A 22,373-nucleotide genomic window follows, 5' to 3' on the forward strand; every position below is an offset into this window, starting at 1 on the left:
TCCAAACGTCACACAAGGAGGAACTGAGAAACATTTGTGGGCAGATCCCTTTTACAAATTGTGATCGGCGATATAGATACTTCCGCCCATGTTTCAATCTGCTCCTTCTAATGTTTTGATTCATGACGCAGTTTGTTTTTAGCGCCACATGTGTTCATTCAGAGCCTTAGCTTGAGTGGAACACCTGGAGGACGTGTGGATCGCCCTGCCGTGGTGCCTGTTGCAGAGCAGCGCGCTGACCGGAGATGGACCCGCTGGATTTCTTAGAGCCCGAGAAGCTGCTGCACTTTCTCCACGTCCAGAAGACGGAGCTGTCCTGCCTGGAGAACCCGCACACCTTCATCACCCAGCTCAGGGACCACGACCTGATCCCAGAGGACAGGTACAAGGTGAGGCGCTGAGGTGGAAGCGGCGTTAGGCACGTTACTAATCCTCCCGCCCCTTCCGCAGTTTGAATGAGCTGCGCGCTGGAGCAGATGGGCCTGTCTGTCTGTCTGTCTGTCTGTCTGCTTGTTAGATATCAGGAGTCGTTCATGAAAGCAGCTATTAAAGTTTATACTTGCTACTGTTAAATTATTTTTCTCAATAAACAACTTATGGATATAATAGTAACAGTAATAACAGTGAAACTAATTAAAAGCCAGGGCCGGACTAGTGCCCCGGGGCCCCGGGCACCCTCAAATGCACCACCAAAACATGTTTCTTGACTGTAAGTTTTGACTTTTTGAGATAGGAAATCAAGATAATAAGCAGTTGCTTCATTAAGCCTAGAATAGCAGATACTCTATGATGATACTTATCAAGGCAATCACACCAAAAGTGAGAAAAGAACAGAAATACCATCACATTAATCGTTATTAAACTAATCACGACGGTCGTGCTCATGCATGCGGTAATGTTGAACTCTGATCTTCTCTGTACTTGTCTGTGTGTCTGTGCAGGACATGAGTCGCATGAAGAGCAAAGACCGACTGAGGAAAGCTCTCTACGACGTTCTGGACTGGCTGGAGAGGGAGCGGTCGCAGCACATCAAACTGTTCTGGAGCTCTGTGTTCAGGGAGACCATCATGAACCACTACCCCGTCCTGAGGATGCTGCGGAACAGCCTCATGGACGGTCAGACTCACGAATCTTGTTTTGCTCGCGATCAGGTTTTCCTGTCCGTTGTCTCTGAAACATGTGCGGCCTTTATTTTCTCTGCTGTGTGCCTGCATGGCGTGGTCTTCGCACATGTTCTCTGAAGCGTTCGTTAGTTATAAATAAACGTGGGTTCACTGCAACCAGAGCTGGCCAAGTCATACAACATCTATGATCCCTGAAAATGGGAACATAGTTAACATAGTCTGTTTTAATGGCTAATTTCACCGGCACCTCTTAACCTCCCGCTTTACCACCGTCCTGGCCACTCAAACAGTGAGGACATCGACTGGTTTCACAGTGGACATTAAGGTCGCAACTTATTATTGATACGGCATTGTATCATATAACTTCCTTCTGGGATAAGTTGTCAATAAGTCGGTGGCAAATAACGTTATTTTTTATTAAAATGAGCAGGCCGATTTGACTAAAAAACCCAGCATTAGACATACATCATATAGACAAGACATATATACTTCTCATCATTCTGTCACTGTCATTTGTTATGTTGTTTGTTATGTCATGTGTAACATATCTGTGGACATTAATCTGATTGCAGGGTCCTTCCACTTCACACAATTGCCAGAGAGGGTGGACAAGGAAGACACTGGCAGAGGCAAAAGGAAGGAGCTCTCAGAGGACGAGGAAGAGGAAGAGGAAGAGAAGAAAACCAACTCAGTGAAAAAGAAGAGAAAACCGAGAAGGAAGCGCGTGCGTGAAGAAGAGGAGGAGCAGGCCTGTCCATCATCTCCAGTGAGGAATATAAACTTCTGTAAGTCGCTAGTGTCCCCCTGTAGTCTGTTATCAGGGCTTAACATCAAGGCAGAGTTTACACATTCACTGATGTGTGATATGCTATTTGTAAGAGTGGGTTAACTGTTGTGAAGTTAAAATAAATGCGATCAGCATTTTAGCGAGTGTGAGCTAAGTGCTGCTAACTGTGGCTGCTATTAGCTAGTTAGCTCAGTTAGCTGTGCATGTAGTGGTCCAGACTGGGGGCTCAGAGCACCAGTGCAGTGTTTGTCTTGACACAGCTGGGACAGGAACTTTGAAGTGGGATGGGTCAAGGCTGTCTGGTTAGCATGCAAGCTAAGTTATCTCATAATCATACTACTGAAACCTCTCATTCTTTACTTTAATCAGTAAAAAGAGAGTTTTTCATTTGAAATGTCAAATAGCTGTTTTTTTGTTTGTTTGCTTGTGTTTTCCAGCTTCCCCTCTGAAGAAGGGAGAGAGGGGCGACATTTGGACCTGGGCCATCTACAAGTCTCAGCTGCCTGTGACCTGTGGACACCAGAAAGGGTTCCTGAACAGACGCAGACTGGCTGAAGGTCAGGCAGGAAATCTGAATGTCTGAAGTATCTGATTCTGAAAAAGCAACACGAGCATCACTGTCTCATTCATACTCACACGGGAAACTGAATCAGTGAATCTTCAATTGGATTTTATGCAAAGGCACGCTCAAAATGAAAACTCTGATGTTGACGTAGTGGTAGATTTATGTTTGATATTAACATATTAACAAAGCTCTTAATGTTTCAGGAGAGAAATGCATTGTGGTTGATAAACAGTGGTTCACTCCCAATGAATTCGAGAGGTTGGCAGGGAGGGAGAGCTTTAAGAACTGGAAGGTCAGCATCCGATGTGAAGGCACGACCCTGGGAAAACTGATACAGGTTTGTAAGAAAGAGAGTTTTTATCTCGGAACGTACCTGGAACGTGACTGTGTGACACTAATCCATCCAGACAGTCATTTTATTTTCTGTTTTTTTCCAACTCCTCTGCAGGAAGGTCACCTGACATCAGTGAGGTATAAAAAGGTACGAACAAAAACAACAGAAATAAACGCATGTGTATCTTGTTTCTGTGATTCTGACCTGAACACTGTCCTTATTTTTCTCCACGCTAGGCAAAGAAAACGCTGCTCCCATCTGCTCATTCTATCACAGGTACGTGGTGTTATATTATTTAAAGGTGAAATATCTAATAAAGGGGGCTGCATATCACCCGAGTAACTAACTGCTGCTGCTAACTACAAGGGTATTTTTGAGGGAACACTGCATTACAAGAGCATCTGGTGCCTCACATGAAATTTTAAAACGCTCAAATCTAATGTTATCGCCAGAGCCCAACAGGCACCATAGCAGATGCTCTATCTGTCTATGAAATTTGAATTTGAAATGTGTATATTTGAGAAAAACAGGCAGCCTCTTAATTGCTAATGCAGGAGAAATGATTAAATAAATCCAAGCAGCTGTAAAGTGGCCGCTCACCTCCTCCTTTACAGTGTCTGACACAGAGGAGGACGATGGTGAAGATGAAAATGAGGACAACGAAGACCGGACTTCATCAGACAGCAGAGGGAGTTCCTCAGATGTCACAGGTGCTGGCACATTATGAAATAAATGACTTTAGATGGTTATCCTGTCACCGTGTTAATTATACTCTCAACATGCCCACAGATGAAGAGGAACAGACCGAGTGGCAGTCAGAGGCCCGTCATGACAGCGGCAGGAAGGTGTTCAGAGTGACGTGTGGAGCTTTAACTGGGACCTTACATAAACATCGATTTGCATCAGGTAGATTTATATCTCTCCATACACACGAGAAGCTAAATGTGTTTAATCTGCAATATAGCAAACTCTTCTATTATTTCCACCAGGGACTTGTGGGAAGAGTATCCGCACCGAGACGAGCTGGATGACCCCGGTGGAGTTCATGAATCTGGCCCTAGGTCAGACAGATCGCCCCTGGAGGAAAGAAATCGAGTTGGAAGGGCAACCGCTCGGTGTTCTGACAGAGGTAGTGAAAGCATCTGGAGTTACTGTGCTTGTTTGTGATTTTGTATGATGCGGTCTGAGAGATTTCTGGGTTCTTTTGGCTTATTTGGCAACACTCAACTTTCTGTGGTGACAATGAGTGCAGTTTATTACCACAGCAGACATTAGTTGAGTAGTTACTCTGTCAGAGATACAACAGAAAAACAGCTCCAGTCTCTCTTGATGGTGCTGCCAGTAAAAATCTGCAGTGTTCAGTCAGTCAGTCAGTCAGCGAAACTTCCAGCCAGATTCTGATTTCATGAAGTGCGTTGCTGTAGTAAGTGTCTCTGTTACTTGTATTGAAAAAAAGTCACTGTGATGGTCAGCCCTCCTGACCGAGACTTCAGGGAATTTTCCCCCAGGAAAAAGCCTCCCTCCCCACGAGTTTAATGTACAGAGAGAAGCAGGGGCGGGCTGGCCATAGGGAGGTTCAGGAGTATTCCCGACCGGCCGGTGGTCGGAGGGTTTTTTTTTTTACGGCCGCAGGTGGCACAGAGTGGAACTTCAGAGTGGGTCAGTCTAACATTTTGCATATTTAGGGGGGATACGAGCGGCTCCTCCCAACTTGAACTGATCCTTGTTTCTATTGAAATGTGATTGGCTCAGCCGCTCAGTCAGTCATTACACTGTTATGTTCCTGTTTTAAAAAAACAAAGTGGAGCGGGATAAATTCAAATTAACAAACATGCTAAAAAGGAAGAAGATGGATGGAGCAGAAAAATTAAGGGCAAAAAAGAAAAAAAAAACAGTTAATACAGGATGCAGCCAAATGAACAGAGCTTTTAGTGGTGGAGGTCAGCACGGCAACAGTCAGCCAGGCCAGTGAAGACAGGGGACCCAGCAGCAGGTCTAATGCTGGTGTTGTATCGAACTCTGTTTCCTCGTCGAGATGTGTTTCCCCTGGTGCCACAGAGGGACTGTGGAGAGAGCTAAGGTTCAAAACTGCCTTTTTTTTTTAGCAAGTTTTATCTGAAGATGTTGTAGAAGTGAAATCCAAATTTCATGACTGTCTAGTTATATGAGACAGCAGCGCATATGTTTTTGTTTTGTGTCTTTATTAACACAACCAACTACTGTTATATCTATCAATGAAAAATATGTTTAAGAGAGACTTGAGACTGTGTGCTCAGTCATTTATAGGCTAAATATAAATCACTATTTTATTGTATTTGTCTTAAATCCAGCACCATTATAGCAGGTAAAGCACATCCTGACAGCTTGGAATACTACTGTCAGATACTGTTCCCCCTCTGTTCAATATGAAAGGAGGCTCACACATCTTTCAAATTCATACTCCAGACTTCTTTTTACCCACAAAAGATAAGTTCTGTGATTTTCATGCTGCTATCATTTAATTTGATCAATCTGACCAATTTAAAATGGGGGAACGCATCCTGACGGCTTGGAATACTACTGTCAGATACTGTTCCCCCTCCTTTCAAAATGAACGGAGGCTCACACATCTTTCAAATTCATACTCCTGACTTCTTTTCCAACAACAGATACGTCAGGCAGACAGTTCGGGCTGATATCATTCAATTTGACCATTTAAAAAAGGGGGAATGCATCCTGACAGCTTGGAATAATACTGTCAGATACTGTTCCCTCTCTGTTCTGTTAAACAACAGGCACGGGAGACCGTGGAGAACATGGAAGTGGAGAACATGGTCCATTCGGACTTAATGTCCCCGGCCTCCTTCGGGATTTGGTCAAATCTCTCCCAGAGGTGGGAGTTAAAGACGTTCCCAGCAGGCCCTCACAATGCATTTGGTCTGCCAGCTGCCAACTCACCACCAGGTGGTGATCAGTTGACAGCTCAGTCCCTCTCTTCACCCGAGTGTCCAAGACATATGGTCGGAGGTCAGATGACACGACAACAAAGTCAATCATTGACCTCCGTCCTAGGGCATGCTGGTGTCTCGTGCACATATGGACGCCCTTATGTTTGAACATGGTGTTTGTTATGGGCAAACTGTGACTAGCACAGAAGTCCAGTAACAAAACACCACTCGGGTTCAGATCGGGGAGGCTGTTCCTCCCAATCCCACCCCTCCAGGTCGGAGCACTCTCCAGTGCCCCTACCAGGGCCTCCAAGAGACCTATCCCCGACCCGAAGGCTGAGCTGAGGAGCGATAAGCAAGCCCACACATTCATGATGAAGGGAACTGTGCATGTAGGGAACTGTGTGTCAGCTTTTGAAAACTGACAGTATGGCCATCATTTGTCATGCCTAATCTATGAAACATGAAACAAAATAGAAGAAGCTAGTTTTTTTTTTATTTTTTTTTAGGCGAAGATGTTGACGATCCACCAACTGCACTGTGACTGTCCACTTTGCAGACCGGATGATGAAGACATGGTGAGTTTGTTCATCTTTACTCAGCATAAAGAGTTAATAGTGCAAAACATTTTGCTCTTGTTGGTCTAACTCAAGTTCAGAAAGAGGCGACGTGTGCCGGTACACTGTGTAAACAGTGCTGGTGTCCTATCTGTCTTGGCAGCGGAATCAGAAAAACGACGATGTGTGCTGCACCTGTAAAAATGAAAAAAATGAAGAAGACGTGTTGGTGATGTGTGAAGGCTGTCCTCGCTCCTTCCACCCGAAATGTCACCTGCCTCATGTGGAAGCAGCCATAATGGGGTGAGCTTTGATCGAAATAAGATGTGAAAGCCCTGTTAAAGTCCAAAAACTCATCTTTGTTAACTCTAACCTCTGCCTTTGTCTGTTTTGTGTGTGTGTGTGTGTGTGTGAACAGGGACAGTAATCTTTGGATGTGCACATTCTGTGTATTTAGAAGCAATCAAGGGTGCTATTACCGTGACGAGTTGAAAAGAGAGGCAGCTATGTCTCGGAAAATCTCACAACACATGCTGGTGAGCACACTGTGCGACTCTTTTTGTTTTCACGTCACAATGCCTGTCTCACACTGCCGTCACTCTTCTTCTCTTCCCACCTCAACAGGAGTGTCAGTATCTCCTCCTGCATCTGTGCAGCGCTGACGAGGAACAAACATTTGCTGATGACCCAACCCTCTACGTGAGTCTTTGTCTTTGCTGTAGTGCTCCTAATGAGCTGTGTCTGAGACTGAGCATCGATTCATTCAGTCGGTCCTGTTTTTACTCCCACAGCTGTCGGACTACTCCGCTGTGGTCAAGACTCCGATGTGGCTGGGCAGCGTAGCGGCCAAACTGCAGAAGCAGCTCTACCAGACTGTTGGAGAGTTTGTGTCCGACGTCCAGCTCATTTTCACCAACTGCGCCTCATACAACCAAGTAAGAAACCGTGTGCAGATGTAGAACTCAGAGGCTTTCATCATCAGTTAAATATCCAAAAATATAATTAATTTGTTGAGGAAGGTCATGTGGATTATAATGTTGTTTTTACAGGGTAAGGCAAAATTCTTCGACATGGGCAACAGACTGAAGAAGTTATTCGATGAAGAATTTAAGAACGTGTTCAACATCCATGAATAGACTGTTGACGGATAAACAGCATTCAGGTTTCAATCAGTGGCTACTGGGAAAACTTCAAAAGTTTGTAAGTGTCAGGAATTTTCATCTCAAAAGAAATATTTTCTACTGAAAAGACTTATTTATCCAGTAATGATTTTATTCGTGTTAACATGAATGACACAATATAAACATGTTTTTTCTATGGCTTAAAGGAGGACTCCTTCACTTTTGCATATCAGAGTCTGTTTACAGATCCTAAAAATGTTTTAGGCCTCCAGAGGGAGCTGCGCCAAATCTGTAGCAAAATCTGGCAGATAGATAGTTTAAGATTGAAGAACTTGCCTTTAAAAGACATTTAACAAAAACACATAAATTGATCATATAATATCTCTGGTGAGGCTAACAGCTCATAGCAACAGTAGCTGGCTGCTACTAGCCCAACACACCTGAGTAAATGACCAAACTGTTGGCAGTCCAGTTGCATTATGGGTAATGTAGGAAGATGAATGTGTGGAATTAAAAAAAAAAGAAATTAAAAAAATTGCATGCACTTGTATGTTCGGATCGTTAGCACTTCTATCATAGCACCTTTGCACTTAAAGAATCTTTGACAAATAGCAGTTATGGTCCTCAGATGAGAGCTTGACAATCGTTTCTATATTTCTTTTACTCCATCGACAGTGATATGTTGTGCTTTCTCTCGTGACAAATGTACTTATTGTAGGTCGCTTTGGACAAAAGCGTCTGCTAAATGCCCTAAATGTAAATGTAAATGAATAGAGAAGACGACGTCTCTGGTTCTGCTGCACTGATTTTAACAGTCCATCGTGAGTCTAACAGTGTTGGATGAGTTGACCTCTAACATACTGAGCTTTCACAAACCTTAGTTTGATTGAGACGAGTGTTTCTCTTCGATACAGGAATACAATTGCAGTTTTTACAATGGAGGCAAAGCCTTTTTGTTTTTCATGTTTTTATATTCATATAAATAAATTCTGTGTTGCTCCAAGTATTTTTTTATTGTTGTGTGTTTTTCTCAGAAGGATCCGAGAATTAACTCTATTGTATTAAATGTCTTTTACACAACAGAAGAAACAACCTTACACTTTAAATCATGATGTGAATGTACTGAGCATAAGACACACTGTGTGCTGTAGCTACATGATGAAATCCACTTCGCGGTGACGTCATTTTGGAGCTTTACTGTGCAGCAGACGCGGTGCTGTGTGCGGTCAGCTGACGTCACCGCCACAGCCAGCGGCAGCGAATGTGTGCTGAGAGCTGCGCAGCCGCCCTGCGCATCCGTCGGCTGAGGTGGACAGCGCAGCCATTTCTCTACCCCTCATGAAAAACAGACAGAGAGGGGGGGGGGCGGCTTTTTATCCTGCATAACTACCCTGACACATGGGAGTCATGACTCCAGCAGCACGTGTTGTGGATGATCACCGCATCACCGACTGAGATCCGCGATCTCCAAACTTTCTCCCATTTCACCGCCTGCGCAGACAAAACAGCCTCTCTCACTCTCTGGCTTACATGCGTGTGTGTGTGTGTGTGTGTGTGTGTGTGTGTGAGCGAGCGTGTGTTCCTGCGTGAGCCATGGAGGGAAATCTGCAGGGAGGCAGCCGGGACGTCGCCACGATGCACGTGAAGACCGAGGTCGATGAGAGCACATCTGCGCTGGTTCTGGGCAGCCAGGAGCCGCCTGCGCCCTGCGGAGATACCGCATGCAGAGGAGGAGGAGGAGGAGGAGGAGGAGGGGATCAGACTGCAGAGGAGCTGGCTGACACAGAGCTGCAAGCGGCCACAAATACCCCCGTGCTGCTGTGTGAGTGCAGGGCTGATATTTGATCATGTGTCAGGTGGTGTCGGCTCTGACATGAGGAGTGTGTGTGTAGGTGTGTGTGTGTGTGTGTGTGTTTTTAAATGCTGACTGTGTGTGATCCATGTCACCGTTAGATCCTGTGAGCACAGACCGCTTCTTCACCACATCAGGGGACGGAAAGACTTACCTGAAGATAGCCCCAGGTGAGTCTGTCAGTGGGCTGACTGTGTGTGAGCTCTTCTAGCTGCTGTCATGAGAATTAAAGGTGCACTATGTAGTTTTGGAAGAGACATTTTCATTGACTGATTTTCATGCCTTAATAAACTAAATAACCAGAATAGTTTTGAATAAACTGAATAAACAAACTGACCTTCAAGGACAACACAGTTTCATACTGTTTTACTTGGCGGACCCTGCCACCTTTCACGCTTCAAATAGTGTTCTGGGGACCTTAACAGTTTATTGATTCAGTTATGGAAAAAAATGAAGAGTTTAAAAAAAACACTGTATACAATAGCAAGTGATGAGCTATCTATATACAAAGCGTGCTGTGAAAAAGTGCTAGCAGTGTCCACACAAACAGTCCCCCAGCACTCCAGCCGGCTGCACGGCTAACTGAGCTATAATGCTAATGATAGCTAAAGTTACGGATGTACAAACAGAACACAGTTAACAGCAGGTGGCTGATATGCTGCCCTTATTTGTTAGAGGTATGGTTTTAACGGGTGGCCAGATCTTACATAATATACCTTTATAATGCGTTGAAATACTTTTCTCTATAACATTAAATATTTATTATAAAGTTAGCAATGTCAGGTTAAAATCCATCTTTTGTTACTTTTTGCCAATATTTTTAAGATGAAAACTATACATCATTATGATGACGTGGGTGTGGTTTGATCAGCTTTGATTGACAGCAACCAAACATCCCACAGATTGGGATAGGGCCGGGTGGCGATATGGCCTTAAAATAACATTGCGATATCTTCAGGCTATATATCGTGATACATCACATGTATCAGATGACAAAATCAAATATCCCGACATTTTTGACCAGATACCTCGTTCTCGATCTTGATACTGCAACACTATTCTAGGCATGACTATTGGTGCTTTTACAGAATATTAACATGGTGAGATTTTTGATCAGTAATCATCATGAATATATCGATGTAATGACTACGTCAGTAATGGTAAGTATTAGAACAAGTCTGGTTGGTTCAGAAAATGACATCCCTTTACTGTAATGTGGCCTTTAAAAAGACAAAGATGACATTTTATAACATAACATGACACAACAATGTCCAAAATCTGAGACCATATATAGTCTCATATCCTGATGACGATGTAGTATAAAATCCTGATTGGAGCACAGGAGTCAAAGCCCGCCCACTTAAAAACAGCAAGAAGATCAGAGAGGGAAAAAAAACAGAACTTCCCTTTGGCAGAAAATAGTGTGTTTATGTAGGTTTCAGGCTCTTAAAGTCAACAAATCACTCGTAGAGATTTCCTCCATGAAGTAACAGATTTAACATACCGAAACCAAACTCACCTGTGTTCTCTCCCAGCTTCAGCGATGCCACCTGCTCCCTCGGAGAAGACGCTTCCGTCCGTCTCCGATTTCTCCTCCAAGGCTGTTCTGTGTCTGATCGAGGCCGTTGGACGCCGCTGGGGCCTGTACGAGACCCGGGAACGCTCGCAGCTCTTCCAGAGCGTCCAGGAGGAGATGGCCTCCAAGGGCCACGTGCTTCCTGTGGAGAAGATCCGCCGCAAGTGGAACAACCTCATTGTCACGTACAAGAGGGTTAAAGATCGCAGCCGGGAGACGGGACACGCCAAAACATCCTGGGAGTTCTTTGACGTAAGTCTGATAGTAGGAATATGTGTTTTCTTCCTTTCTAAGATGTTTAAAAACATCAGACACACATTGGTTGTAGTTTGAACATCATTTTGGAGCCAGTTTGGACTTGGAACTGGCCGGGGAAAGGGAACTGAATCAAGTCGGGTGTTCTGACCCAGAGACAGGGCAGCTACATAGAACCATGTTTACCCATACTGCTGATTACTGTGTTTTACTGTGATTAACTTTTTTCACAAGTTTTTATAAGGAAAGTTAGAATCAGTCAGAATAAACCTCCCAGGGGCGGACCATTACTCTGTGCTTCTGTCTTCTCCCCTGTCAGGTCTCCAGTTCCTTTGAATAATAGAAACTAATATTCATAAATAAATATGCACACTGAAAGATCACGTTCAAGGTTCATTGAAGTGTCAGTCTACAACACAGGGTTGTATAAGGACATGCAAGGTGTAGTCTCTTTATGCTACACAAGAAAAAAACATTTTTTTGACAGATCAACTGATGATCAGCTGATTTCAGGTGCCACCAATAACTTGTCGGTCCTTGTGTCTGCTGTCTGTCCCTCCAGCTGATGGACGCCACGCTCTGTGACACTGTTGGCACTCAGATCATCACCAACAAGAGACACAAAGCGGGAAACACGGTCTCTATGCTGCCCGGGCCTTTGGCAAAGCTCGCTGTGAAGCCACAGGTTCCTCAGCCCCCCAACATCATCCGCCCTAATGGGGACTTCTCTTCGACTGGTGCTGTGGAGTCAGCGGTTCAGGGAGCCACCGGCAGTCCAATCATCAGTAGCGCTGCTGCCATTACCTCAGTGACCTCAGCGACCGTCAGCCCATCGAACGCTCCGGAGCTCAAGCCCCTGATCGTCCTCAACAGTGACATTGTTACGACCAGCATTCACGCAGCCACCATCGTGCCATCACAGTCTTTCATCTCCTCGCCTTGTTTCACAGAGACAGCCTCTTCTATCCCTTCCCTTGGCTCGACTAGCGGCACAGACCTCACATCACGCTACGTCGGCCGCAAAGCTCCGTCATTCTCATCCGCCATCATCCCCTTCCGCCTTAGCAGCGCGCCGCTCGGCAACAACCAGAACCTCCTTGGCCTCTCCTCCTCTTTCCCCCCGACATCCTCCTGCCTCACCTCTCCCAGTTCCACCTCATTATCTGCGACAACAACCACGTCAGGAGCCGAGGGGCAGAGCCAGAAGGGAAGCGAGGAAAAAACCAGCACCCCTTCGTTCCAGGAGATTCTGAAGCGGCAGGAGGAGCAGTCCTGCTTGGATCGGGTGGCCCGCCGCCGGGTGGAGGCCCGAGAGAAGAGGCGAGAGAGGAGGGAGGTGCGGATGGCGGAGTCCCTCGGCAGGATAGCCACCGCCCTGGAGCTGCTGTCCTCCAAACAGGACACGGTCATCGCCCTCCTGCAGAGACTGGCTGATCGGAAGTGAGGGAGGCTGAAAACAAGGCGCTCTGAAATATTTTTCCCATCCTGAGATCAAGTTCATTATCAAACAAAAAAAAAAACAACGCTCCTGCCTGAGAAGAGTTTGACTCTGTGTGTTTTCTCTATCTCTTTAGAAATTTCTTTAGAAAGTCATCCAAAAAAGAAAAACAAAACTGGAAAGGTTGCTTACTGGCTTCGAGATCTTTCATCAGATTGCATTAAACTGAATTCTACATAAAACGTGCAACAATAAAACCCCTGACAGCGACATGAGTTATGGTTTTTCATTATTTTATTCACCCTCATGCTGATGGAAAGTCAGGTGAAGTGTTGTACTTCAGTCGTAGGGGATGGGGTTTTTAAAACCCGGCATGATCTTTAATTCAATAACATGTTTCAAGAGTCCGTAAGAAGTTCCTAACTAAACCGTCCAATAAAATGGTGAATTGTGTGAAAATGGCTGAAACTATGGAAGAACTCCATGTCCGCCACCGTTTCCGGTGTGCAGATACCTAAAATGTGTCAAGTGTGTGACCCGTCCTGACAAGAACTGTGAGCAGTTTGCAGAGAAAGAGATTTGTGCAGAGGGTGTAGAGTGGTGTGGGTCCTAGAGCCCAGAAAACATGCATAGTAATCATGTAGTAAGACGCTTCATGGTCGTGATGTTTAAGTCACGCAACCGCAGTGCACTCTGTTTATAGCCAAACATTGGCTTTTCACTTCTAGAGATTTTATTTATGCCTCAAAAATCACAAAAGTAGCGCCGATTATGTGTTCGCTCATAGTATGATCTATAAACAAGATGAGAGGAACTGAGCCTGCAGATAAAAACAGGACTGTTCTTGTCACCTCATGTTCTGCTGACATCAACCTTTGCCTCACACCTCTGACCACTGAAGACAGGTGGCTTCAGACAGTCGCTCTGTGTTGGGTGGTGCCCTCTGCTGGCACTGAAGCAGAACTGCAACTCCCAGCAGGAAAACAAATAAGTTTCACTTTCCAAACGTCACAGAAGGACGAGCCGAGGGAACCTCCGTGGGCAGGTCCCCGCCAAGTGAGCAGCTCTGATCGGACACGGTAAAGTAATACCTCGTGGTGCGCGATTTGATTTGTGACACAGCGCAGTAAACATTTCCCCACGTCCCACAGCGCCGCGGTGAAAATGCAGCGTGGCGGAAGCGAGCCGGCGCGCTGAGCCGTGCGCGCTGACCGGAGATGGAACAGCTACATGACCTGGAGCCCGAGAAGCTGCTGCGCTTCCTCCACGTCAAGAAGACGGAGCTGTCCTGCACGGACAACCCGCTCACCCTCATCAGCCAGCTCAGGGACCACGACCTGATCCCAGAGGACAGGTTCAAGGTGAGGCGCTGAGGTGGAAGCGGCGTTACGCATGATGTCAATAAACCCCCTCACCTCCTCTTGCAGGCCCCGCTGTGGTGAAACGAGCACAGATTGGCTGACTGAGAACAGTGGCTTATGGGAAAACTATTCGAGTGCACGCCTTGGGCCACTGTTTGACTATTTAAACTGACTTAGTCACGTATAGATATCAGAGTTATCTTGGTTTTAAAACTCATGAACAGAGAGCCAGGGCCGGATTAACCCAGTGGAGTGGTGCCCACTGCTCAGGACATGTTGGGCTACAAAACATGCTCCATGTAGGCTGAGCAGTAAAATCTTACACGTCTTGGAAGCAGATTTGACCTCCCTCCTCAAGATGGGACATCAAGGTAGTATGCAGGTGCTGCAAAACAGCAATCACTGACTTTCTGGCCACCAGGGGGGCAGCAGAAAGAAACTGTTTTTACCTTTTATGTATGTTCTGCGTTTAATTTGTTATGCTGCCAGACTCTGGACCAATCAAGTGGCCCAAAGTACAGTATGTATAAGTGTCTCAAGTGTACAGCATTGGTTTAAAAGCAAATGAAATCAGAAGTGAGCCACCACACGAAATCAAGTATGTACTGATGTATCAAAAGACACATCACTATATATCATTACTAAACTAATCATGACAATAAATCGTGATATGAATTTTAAGTCAACTCTAATTTGCCCCATACTTTCGTGTGTGTGCAGAAGATGAAACGCATGAAGAGTAAAGAGAAGTTGAAGAAAGCTTTCTATGAAGCTCTGGACTGGATGGAGAGAGAGCGATCGCAGCACATCCGAGTGTTCTGGAGGTCCGTCTTCAAGGACACCATCATGAAGCAGTACCCTGCCCTGCAACTGCTGCGCTACAGCCTCATGGACGGTCAGACGCTCCCTTTTTTTAATGGTCATCAGGGTGTTGGTGCTTAAAGCTGGGGTTGGTGAGACTGTTGAAAGCATCTAAAGAAGGCTACGGCAAAAAGACTAATACAATCATGAATTAACAAATCTGTTAAATGCTACAATCATCTAAACAGAAGCAAAATCACATTAGTAGTGAACCTCAGCCTCAAAAGGCTAACATTGCCCGACGCACCAGTTACACCCAGTGTATGCTTTATGCTAACATTAGCTGCTACATCGGTTTTCTGCCACAGCAGCTCTTTTATCGGGCTCGGGGGCTGTGTGCTTGGCACTACTGAATTAGTAAGCTGCTATTGAGCAGGCTTAATGGCTATGTACTGTAATTTCAGCACATAGTTGTCATCATATCCATCTACCTCAAGTCTCACTCATGTTAGAAAACACATTAGATTGTCATAATGAACAGTAACAACGAATATTGTCAGTGCTTAGCGCTGTCAAGCTAGTCTGCTATTGGAACATTGTGGCTACCATTTCTCTACCATTCTTGTGCCTTGTAGCATACCAATAGCTTCAGCAATACACCCATAGCCTTGTGGAAGAGGGTCAGGATAAGTCCATAAGACATGTTCTCTTATTCCTTCACTGGGTCCTTGATATTTGTCGATGAATCCATGGCCATTAATCTCATTGCAGGGTCTTTTGAATCTGAAATACAACTGCCTGAGAAGGTGGGAAAGGAAGACACTGACAAAAGGAAAAGGAAGGAGTCTTCAGAGGACGAGGAGGGTGAAGAGGTGGAGAAAGCTAACTCTGGAAAGAGGAAGGGAAAACAGAAAAGGAGGATTGTGTCTGATGAAGAGGAGGAGCAGGCCGCTCCATCGTCTCCTGTGAAGAAAAAATCCAAGAAAATCTGCTTCTGTAAGTCACCTCTCACTGATGCTTCACTGTGCACTCCATTTATTTTGTTATCCAGTCGACATATCAGGGTAATTTTTTATACAATACATCTACTGGTGTGGACTTGGAAAGAGAAACAGTTTCTCAGTCAAGTGTCTTCTTTGATTTTACAGCTTCTCCCCTGAAGAAGGGAGAGAAGAGCGACATTTGGACCTGGCGCTTCTTTAAGTCCCAGCTGCCTGTGACCTGTGGACACCAGCAGGGGACACTGGACAGAGGCAAAATGGCTAAAGGTAACAAGTATCTAATTATAAAGGATAAATATCTTTCCATTTTATGATGTCTCTCGTATACATTTTTGATATAAAATCAAGTAGAAACTTGGAAAACAAAAAGATATATTGGCCCCGAAAGGATCTTTGTTACGGCTATGTAAATATACATTTCCATTTCTCTGGCTGTTTCAGGGGAGAAGTGCATTATGGTCAATAAACAGTGGTTCACTCCCGCTGAATTTGAGGGGCTTGCGGGGAAGAGGAGCTGGAGGAAGAGCATCCGATGTAAGGGCACCCCCCTGGGCAAACTCATACAGGTGCGTGGAAAAGGGATTTTTATTCTTTGGAGTAAGACTGTGTGACACGTGACGTTTGACTATAAAGGCCGTGTTGAGAACAGCTCTTAGGCCACTGAAACTCTTGAAGGCTTTGGAAGCTGTCGTTGAACCATTTGGAGAACAAACATCGTTTGTGGCTCTTTTGAAAGGTTATGAGCTGTCAGAGCTGTCATTGATCTGTAGGAGTTTGAACACACTGAATTATCTATTTATTTTTCTCGCCTTTTTTAAATCAAACACTAGCCTACAGAAAACCACATCCTATCATCTTAAAAGGTCCAAGTTCAAATTTAATCACAATGTCGTGAAAACAGTCACAGTAACTTTATGCATATGAAATAGTCAAAGAGTTCTTAGGTGGAAAAACAGCTTTTTCCAAAGATCATAACATAGATAATGAAGTAGATACACTTGCATAATTTTCAGCTGTAGGGCTTTGAAAAAAACAACATAAACAATATATTACTGGATTTAGAATCTCACTGGCTACATGGTGCACCAACCGTCTGGAGGCTGTGAGTGGCTCAGGAGAGAGGAGGAAGACACTTGTCTACACTGTCGCTCATTGCCGGTTGTACGCACAAGGGTAGGCACAGAAGCTTCTGTCTGGTCCAGTGAGCTGTCAATCAAACGGCCGATGCTCAGGTTCTAGCTGGTGTGGAGGGATAATGGAGTCTGCTGCAGATTGTGAGGTTAAAAGCATGAAAAAGCATCTGAAAATTGCAGGTTACTGTTTTTGTCACCATTTAGGGGGCAAGCGGGAGCAGTATTAAAGTATTGTAGTGTGTAACGTTGACAGTGTGACTTGCACCGGCTCATTACTGATGATAGGACTAAAGAAAATGTTGTTTTTTAAAGTAATTTTCTTTTCTTTTGCACTTTTTACTGCAGGAAGGTCACCTGAAGTCAGTGAGGTACAGAGGGTGTAAAACGGTAAGACCGAGAACTGGTGAAAATACATTGAAAAAAATCTGTTCTTGCGCTGTAGTGTATCTTCTTGTTTCTTGGTTAATCTGATCTGATTCTGTTCCTGTCAGGCCAAGAAAACACTGTTCCCATCGGATGGTTTCGACACAGGTCAGTTGATATGGTAGAAAAACACTGATCCGACAAAACTAAATAGTCGTCTATGAAATGCATTACTAATTAAGTCAAGCAATGGTAACTTTTACAGTGTCAGAGAGCGAAGAAGATGAAGATGAAAATGAGGACAGTGACCAAGACAATGAGGTTTCATCAAGCAGCAGAGAAACTTCCCCAGACGTCACAGGTGCAGGTCTCTACAAACTGATGTCCAGGATTGAATTACACTCATGCCAACAATGTTATGTACGACTTTGTGACGTGTCCATCACAGATGAAGAGGAAGAGACGGAGGAACAGGCCGAGCAGCAGTCAGAGGCCAGCCATGACAGCAGCAGGAAGGTGTTCAACGTGACGTGTGGAGCTTTAACCGGGACCTTACATAAACATAGATTTGCAACAGGTAGCTTTATATCTCTCGCTACACGCAAAAAAAGCTAAATATGTTTACAAATTGTATCTAAATTTCCCGTCACCACCAGGGTATCGTGGGAAGAGTATCCGGACTGAGACGAGCTGGATGACTCCGGTGGAGTTTGCCAAGTTGGGGTCAGGTCAGACAGACTCCCGCTGGAGGAAAAATATACAGTGGGAGGGGAAACCGCTCGGTGTCCTAACAGAGGTAACCGTGAGCGAGTGGTGATCTTGAATTGTGAACTTTAGGGCCAGTGTGCATCACGTAATCACACCACTATGTCGGCTTTATAGGCTTTAAGGCTTGGCTTCTTCTGGGGGCTTGGGGTCAGCCTGTTGTTTTAACTCCCTGATGATGTCACAGGCTCAGGTATTGTGGGGCTATAAATTGACCTTTGACAGGGGGGGCCACCTGGAGCTGACCCTGCTCTCTGAGATGCTACAGACTTCTTAGGTAGCGTTTGATCTCCTGTGCGTTTTTGGACTCAGTTCACACCTACTGAAAATAACAGCGCTGACATCACATCAGAGATGTCTATACATGGAGTGGAAGAAGTTAGCATGCTAACCGGCTAAATCTCTCCCTCCTAGCGGTTCAGAGCTCCCAAGCTATCAGTGTAAACACCAACACTAACCCAAATGTCCTGCTAGTTGCACGGCTAACTGAGCTAACAAGCTAACAGTAGCTACAGTCATGGCTGTATAAAAACAATACAATTAGCAGCAGTTAGGTGTTATTTTGGTGATAAGCTGCTGATATATTAGTTGGTCGTATGGCTTTATGGTGGCCAATTTATAGGTATTGCACCTTTAAACAATCTTAGACTAATTAGGCCTCAATCAGTGTAACTTTTTTATTTGGAAGTCAGGCCCCTACAGTGTCTGCTGTCAAGAATTCTGGTCTCAGGACAATTGTAGAGAGGGCACCCCTAATCTAAACTTGAAAAACATGTCTATTTCAGGCTAAAATCTTGGAGATCCACTCTCTGCGGTGTCCCTGCACTTGTTGTAGCCCAGATAGTAAAGACCTGGTGAGTTTCATTCAGACAAGCAGCCATTCCTCATTCTGCATTAATCTTATGCCTTAAGAGTGCTGCGCACACTTTGTGTCTGTCTCCCAGACAGCTACAGTGCAACTGTGAATTTATGTCTCTGAAAACAAGGGACCTTCTCCTCTCAGATCCAACATGTAAGTGTAACAGAGTTGGTGTCCTGTCTGTCTCGGCAGGAGAATCAGAAAAACGACGATGTGTGTTGCATCTGTAAAAGTGAGAGAGAAGAAGAAGAAGAAGAAGAAGAAGAAGAAGAGGAGTTGGTGATGTGCGATCGCTGTCCTCGCTCCTTCCACCAGAAATGTCACCTGCCTCACGTGGAGGAGGCTGTTTTAGGGTGAGCTTAATGAGTTAATTTAGACGTTTTTTAGCGTTTCTGGCTTTACACGTTTCAATGAAAAAGGAAAGAGGTTTTGTATTTTAAAATTGTGCGAGCATGCAGCATCCGTCTTTAACAGCGAACATCGTAATGCATGTCGCCTAATTGGCTTTATTTTGTCTGGGTGTGAACAGGGACAGTAGTCCGTGGGTGTGTACGCTCTGTGAATACAGAAGCGGTCCAGAGTGCTATTATCAGGATGAGATGACACAGGAAGCAGTCATGTCCAGCCAGATATCACATCACATGCTGGTGAGCACGCCGTGTGACTCTTTCTGTCTTTACGTGTGTGTGTGTGTGTGTGTGTGTGTGTGTGTGTGTGTGTGTGTGTGTGTGTGTGTGTGTGTGTGTGTGTGTGTGTGTGTGTGTGTGAACAGGGACAGTAATCTTTGGATGTGCACATTCTGTGTATTTGGAAGCAATCAAGGGTGCTATTACCAGGACGAGCTGACAGGAGAGGCAGCTATGTCTCGGCAAATCTCACAACACATGCTGGTGAGCACACTGTGACTCTTTTTGTCTTTGCGTCACAATGCCTGTCTCACACTGCCGTCACTCTTCTTCTCTTCCCACCTCAACAGGAGTGTCAGTATCTCCTCCTGCATCTGTGCAGCGCTGATAAAGAACAAACATTTGCGAAAGACCCAACCCTCTATGTGAGTCTTTGTCTTTGCTATTAGCATACAGATGAAGTGCTCCGAATTATCTTTGCCTGACTTTGAGCATCGATTCATTCAGTCAGTCCTGTTTTCGCTCCCACAGTTTTCGGACTACTCCGCTGTGATCGAGACTCCGATGTGGCTGGGTAGCATTGCGGACAAACTGCAGAAGCAGCTCTACCAGACTGTTGGAGAGTTTGTGTCCGATGTCCAGCTCATTTTTACCAACTGCGCCTCATACAACCAAGTAAGAAACCGTGTCAATAAAACCTCCACACACTCCAGAGGTTTTCATTGTCAGTTCAATATCAAACAAATCTTTATTTATTTAGTAAAGTGACACTGACTGTGATGTTGTGTTGCAGGAGAACGCTGAAATCCTCGCCACGGGCAACAGACTCAAGGAGTTATTTGACGAAGAATTTAAGAATGTGTTCAACATCAATCAAAGAATTACAGTCTTGTGCTAAATTTTTTTTTTTATTGGTTTGTTTTTTGTGTGTTTTTTTACACATCCTTTTTGTGTGGGACACTGTACTTTTAGAGATAAAATTCAATCTCAGAATTTTAATATTTGCAATATTAACGAGGAAATAATACAAACTCAGAAACATATGATAAACAAACTGTTCTCAGAGGAAAATAAGGTCCCCAGAACACTGTTTTTCAAGCTAAAGACGTGGCAGGGTCCGCCACATATTAACAAAATAAGACAGTATGAAACAATGATGCCCTCTAATGTCAGTTTATTTATTCAGGGTTTTTTTCCACACTTGAAACTGTTTGTTTTGTATAAATTAGGCATAAAAAAATCGGTTTCTCTTTTGATTAAAATGTCTTCCCTAAAACTACATAGTGCACCTTTAAAATATCTCAATGGCTCAAGGACTAACATTTTATATGAAAATGAAAGTGTTATCATAGAGGTCACACTTTACAGAAGTTAGAAATTTTTACAACGTTTAGGGAATTCCAGGTGTTATGTCAGTGAAAACAGTTGTATGAAGCCTTTTTGTGCGCAACATCTCGTCAGTTGTCTCAAGTGATGTCACGCATGTCTGAAAATTAGAAGCTTTAAAATGGTGCAGACTTGAAGTTAGCCTACCAAACCTCTTTAGACCGCTCATCATCTCTGCTTGAGGCTTGCAGCTCGAGGCTACATGACCCTCTACTAGTATTGTACACCTCACATAAAGTACCAAACTGTTGCTGGGACAAGTTGCAGTGTTTAAATGTGTTGCTCTGGCCCTTATTCACCACATGACAATACATTCCACTATATTAAAATTCTACCACCATGTATTCAAAAAGTGGGTAATTATTATTGTCTACTCATCAAAAGTACATTATAAAATTGTCTCTTATACAATGTTTTACACTGGAAGCAAACAAATGTTTACATGTCATGTAAAAAGTCATTTCCTCCCAACATGTTTTATTGTCATGTGTTTTTCTGATGAACATCCAAAATGTATTTGTATAAAGTGTCATGCATCAGTATTTCCACGTCACTACGTGGTATTTGAAGTTGTTTACTTTTGCTCTCTCTTCCTGTCTGGTTCTTTCTGATCTGTTGTTTGTGGATGGCTAAAGGCAAAAACTGTGGTCCTGTCTTTTCTTATGTCCCCTGTCAGAACATCTTTATATAATCAATAAAATGTTTTGGCCACCAGATGGCAGTCTCCATCAGTAGAAGTTTGTATGCCTCTAAAGTTGTAAAAAGTTGTACAATCCCATAGTGTCCCTGTCGTTTGCACCAGCTGTGGGACCCTTAGAATTCACCAGTGGTTTAACCCTCAGAATCCCAAATCTCGCCGGCGGGCCCGAAATACCACTTATTTTTAAATTACTGTACTGGTATTTGCAAACCAGCTGTCCTATCCGAAAACCGAAAAAACTGACGTAATCGTCAGATTCTCAAGTTTCCGAGGGTACCTGAATGTATCACAAGCGACAAGCGCAACATGTCTAAACCGGAGAAGACGGGGGAATTTCATGACATTTCATCAACCTCGCTTTGATTGCCATGTCTTCTTTGAAAATTTTAAGAAAAAATAAACCGTTTACTCTATCTAAACTCTGTAAAAACACAAACAAAAAACAACAAACAACAAAAAACAAGTAATTTAGACATTTTCAATGTTCGTTTTTCCTTATTGAATGATTTATTGCATTCTGATGATGTTATACTGCTCAGGAGACATTGATGACTTACATCTGACTTTAGCCATAGTTGTCCTGAACCCATAGAGGTGCAGGACTTAATTTTTCACTGAAGAGACCACAGTGAGTAAAAATGTGACAGAAGCAAAAATGGCCTGGGAATCCAAACATCAAATAAGACTGCAGAATTTGTAGATTCTTTGAATGTACGTCCACTTTGTTTTTTTCTAACGATTTAAAACTTTTAAATTTTGGTACACTGCATGAAGACATAATTGGGTTACATCAGCCTATAGTCATGGTTGTCCTGAATCTATAGAGGTGCAACACTTCACTT

General features: G+C 44.1%; 3 protein-coding genes across 9 annotated transcripts; all 3 read left to right on the top strand.

The window, feature by feature from the left end:
• Positions 1-22: 22 nt before the first annotated feature.
• Positions 23-8,421, top strand: sp100.1 (SP110 nuclear antigen, tandem duplicate 1). Its single transcript, XM_037087935.1, has 16 exons — positions 23-389; positions 942-1,116; positions 1,697-1,909; positions 2,349-2,468; positions 2,680-2,813; positions 2,925-2,957; positions 3,047-3,086; positions 3,425-3,520; positions 3,600-3,716; positions 3,800-3,939; positions 6,247-6,315; positions 6,458-6,597; positions 6,713-6,830; positions 6,919-6,993; positions 7,086-7,229; positions 7,344-8,421. Exons 1-16 carry the CDS (start codon positions 246-248, stop codon positions 7,428-7,430), a joined length of 1,845 nt encoding a protein of 614 aa, XP_036943830.1. The 5' UTR covers positions 23-245; the 3' UTR covers positions 7,431-8,421.
• LOC119013420 lies at positions 7,459-12,806 on the top strand. The gene is made up of 4 exons (XM_037087937.1): positions 7,459-9,237; positions 9,369-9,437; positions 10,803-11,095; positions 11,661-12,806. The coding sequence occupies exons 1-4, from the start codon at positions 9,009-9,011 to the stop codon at positions 12,540-12,542; spliced, it is 1,473 nt and encodes a 490-aa protein (XP_036943832.1). The 5' UTR covers positions 7,459-9,008; the 3' UTR covers positions 12,543-12,806.
• A 156-nt stretch (positions 12,807-12,962) lies between these two features.
• On the top strand, positions 12,963-21,547 carry LOC119013417 (nuclear body protein SP140-like protein). Of its 7 annotated transcripts, XM_037087927.1 has the most exons (17): positions 12,963-13,615; positions 13,688-13,897; positions 14,618-14,792; positions 15,470-15,694; positions 15,847-15,966; positions 16,141-16,265; positions 17,178-17,219; positions 17,324-17,363; positions 17,461-17,562; positions 17,644-17,772; positions 17,852-17,991; positions 18,746-18,814; positions 19,012-19,172; positions 19,349-19,466; positions 19,634-19,870; positions 19,977-20,120; positions 20,239-21,547. In XM_037087927.1, exons 2-17 carry the CDS (start codon positions 13,754-13,756, stop codon positions 20,341-20,343), a joined length of 2,076 nt encoding a protein of 691 aa, XP_036943822.1. In that variant the 5' UTR covers positions 12,963-13,615; positions 13,688-13,753; the 3' UTR covers positions 20,344-21,547. The 7 variants fall into 7 exon arrangements, with proteins under 7 accessions (XP_036943822.1, XP_036943828.1, XP_036943827.1 ...); XM_037087933.1 differs by having other exon boundaries at positions 12,963-13,897; positions 19,796-19,870; XM_037087932.1 differs by lacking the exon at positions 19,349-19,466 and having other exon boundaries at positions 12,963-13,897; positions 19,592-19,709; positions 19,796-19,870.
• Positions 21,548-22,373: the final 826 nt, after the last annotated feature.

This window comes from Acanthopagrus latus, chromosome 23 (assembly GCF_904848185.1).
Source record: "Acanthopagrus latus isolate v.2019 chromosome 23, fAcaLat1.1, whole genome shotgun sequence".
Lineage (NCBI taxonomy): Eukaryota > Metazoa > Chordata > Actinopteri > Spariformes > Sparidae > Acanthopagrus > Acanthopagrus latus.

Coding starts and splice junctions, on each gene's coding strand:
- LOC119013417 (XM_037087927.1), top strand. CDS start 13,754: ATGGAACAGCTACATGACCTGGAGCCCGAGAAGCTGCTGCGCTTCCTC. Junction 19,871..19,976: donor CGAAAGACCCAACCCTCTAT/GTGAGTCTTTGT, acceptor TCGCTCCCACAG/TTTTCGGACTACTCCGCTGT. Junction 20,121..20,238: donor ACTGCGCCTCATACAACCAA/GTAAGAAACCGT, acceptor GTTGTGTTGCAG/GAGAACGCTGAAATCCTCGC.
- sp100.1 (XM_037087935.1), top strand. CDS start 246: ATGGACCCGCTGGATTTCTTAGAGCCCGAGAAGCTGCTGCACTTTCTC. Junction 1,117..1,696: donor GCGGAACAGCCTCATGGACG/GTCAGACTCACG, acceptor ATCTGATTGCAG/GGTCCTTCCACTTCACACAA. Junction 2,469..2,679: donor CAGACGCAGACTGGCTGAAG/GTCAGGCAGGAA, acceptor TTAATGTTTCAG/GAGAGAAATGCATTGTGGTT.
- LOC119013420 (XM_037087937.1), top strand. CDS start 9,009: ATGGAGGGAAATCTGCAGGGAGGCAGCCGGGACGTCGCCACGATGCAC. Junction 9,238..9,368: donor AAATACCCCCGTGCTGCTGT/GTGAGTGCAGGG, acceptor TGTCACCGTTAG/ATCCTGTGAGCACAGACCGC. Junction 9,438..10,802: donor TTACCTGAAGATAGCCCCAG/GTGAGTCTGTCA, acceptor GTTCTCTCCCAG/CTTCAGCGATGCCACCTGCT.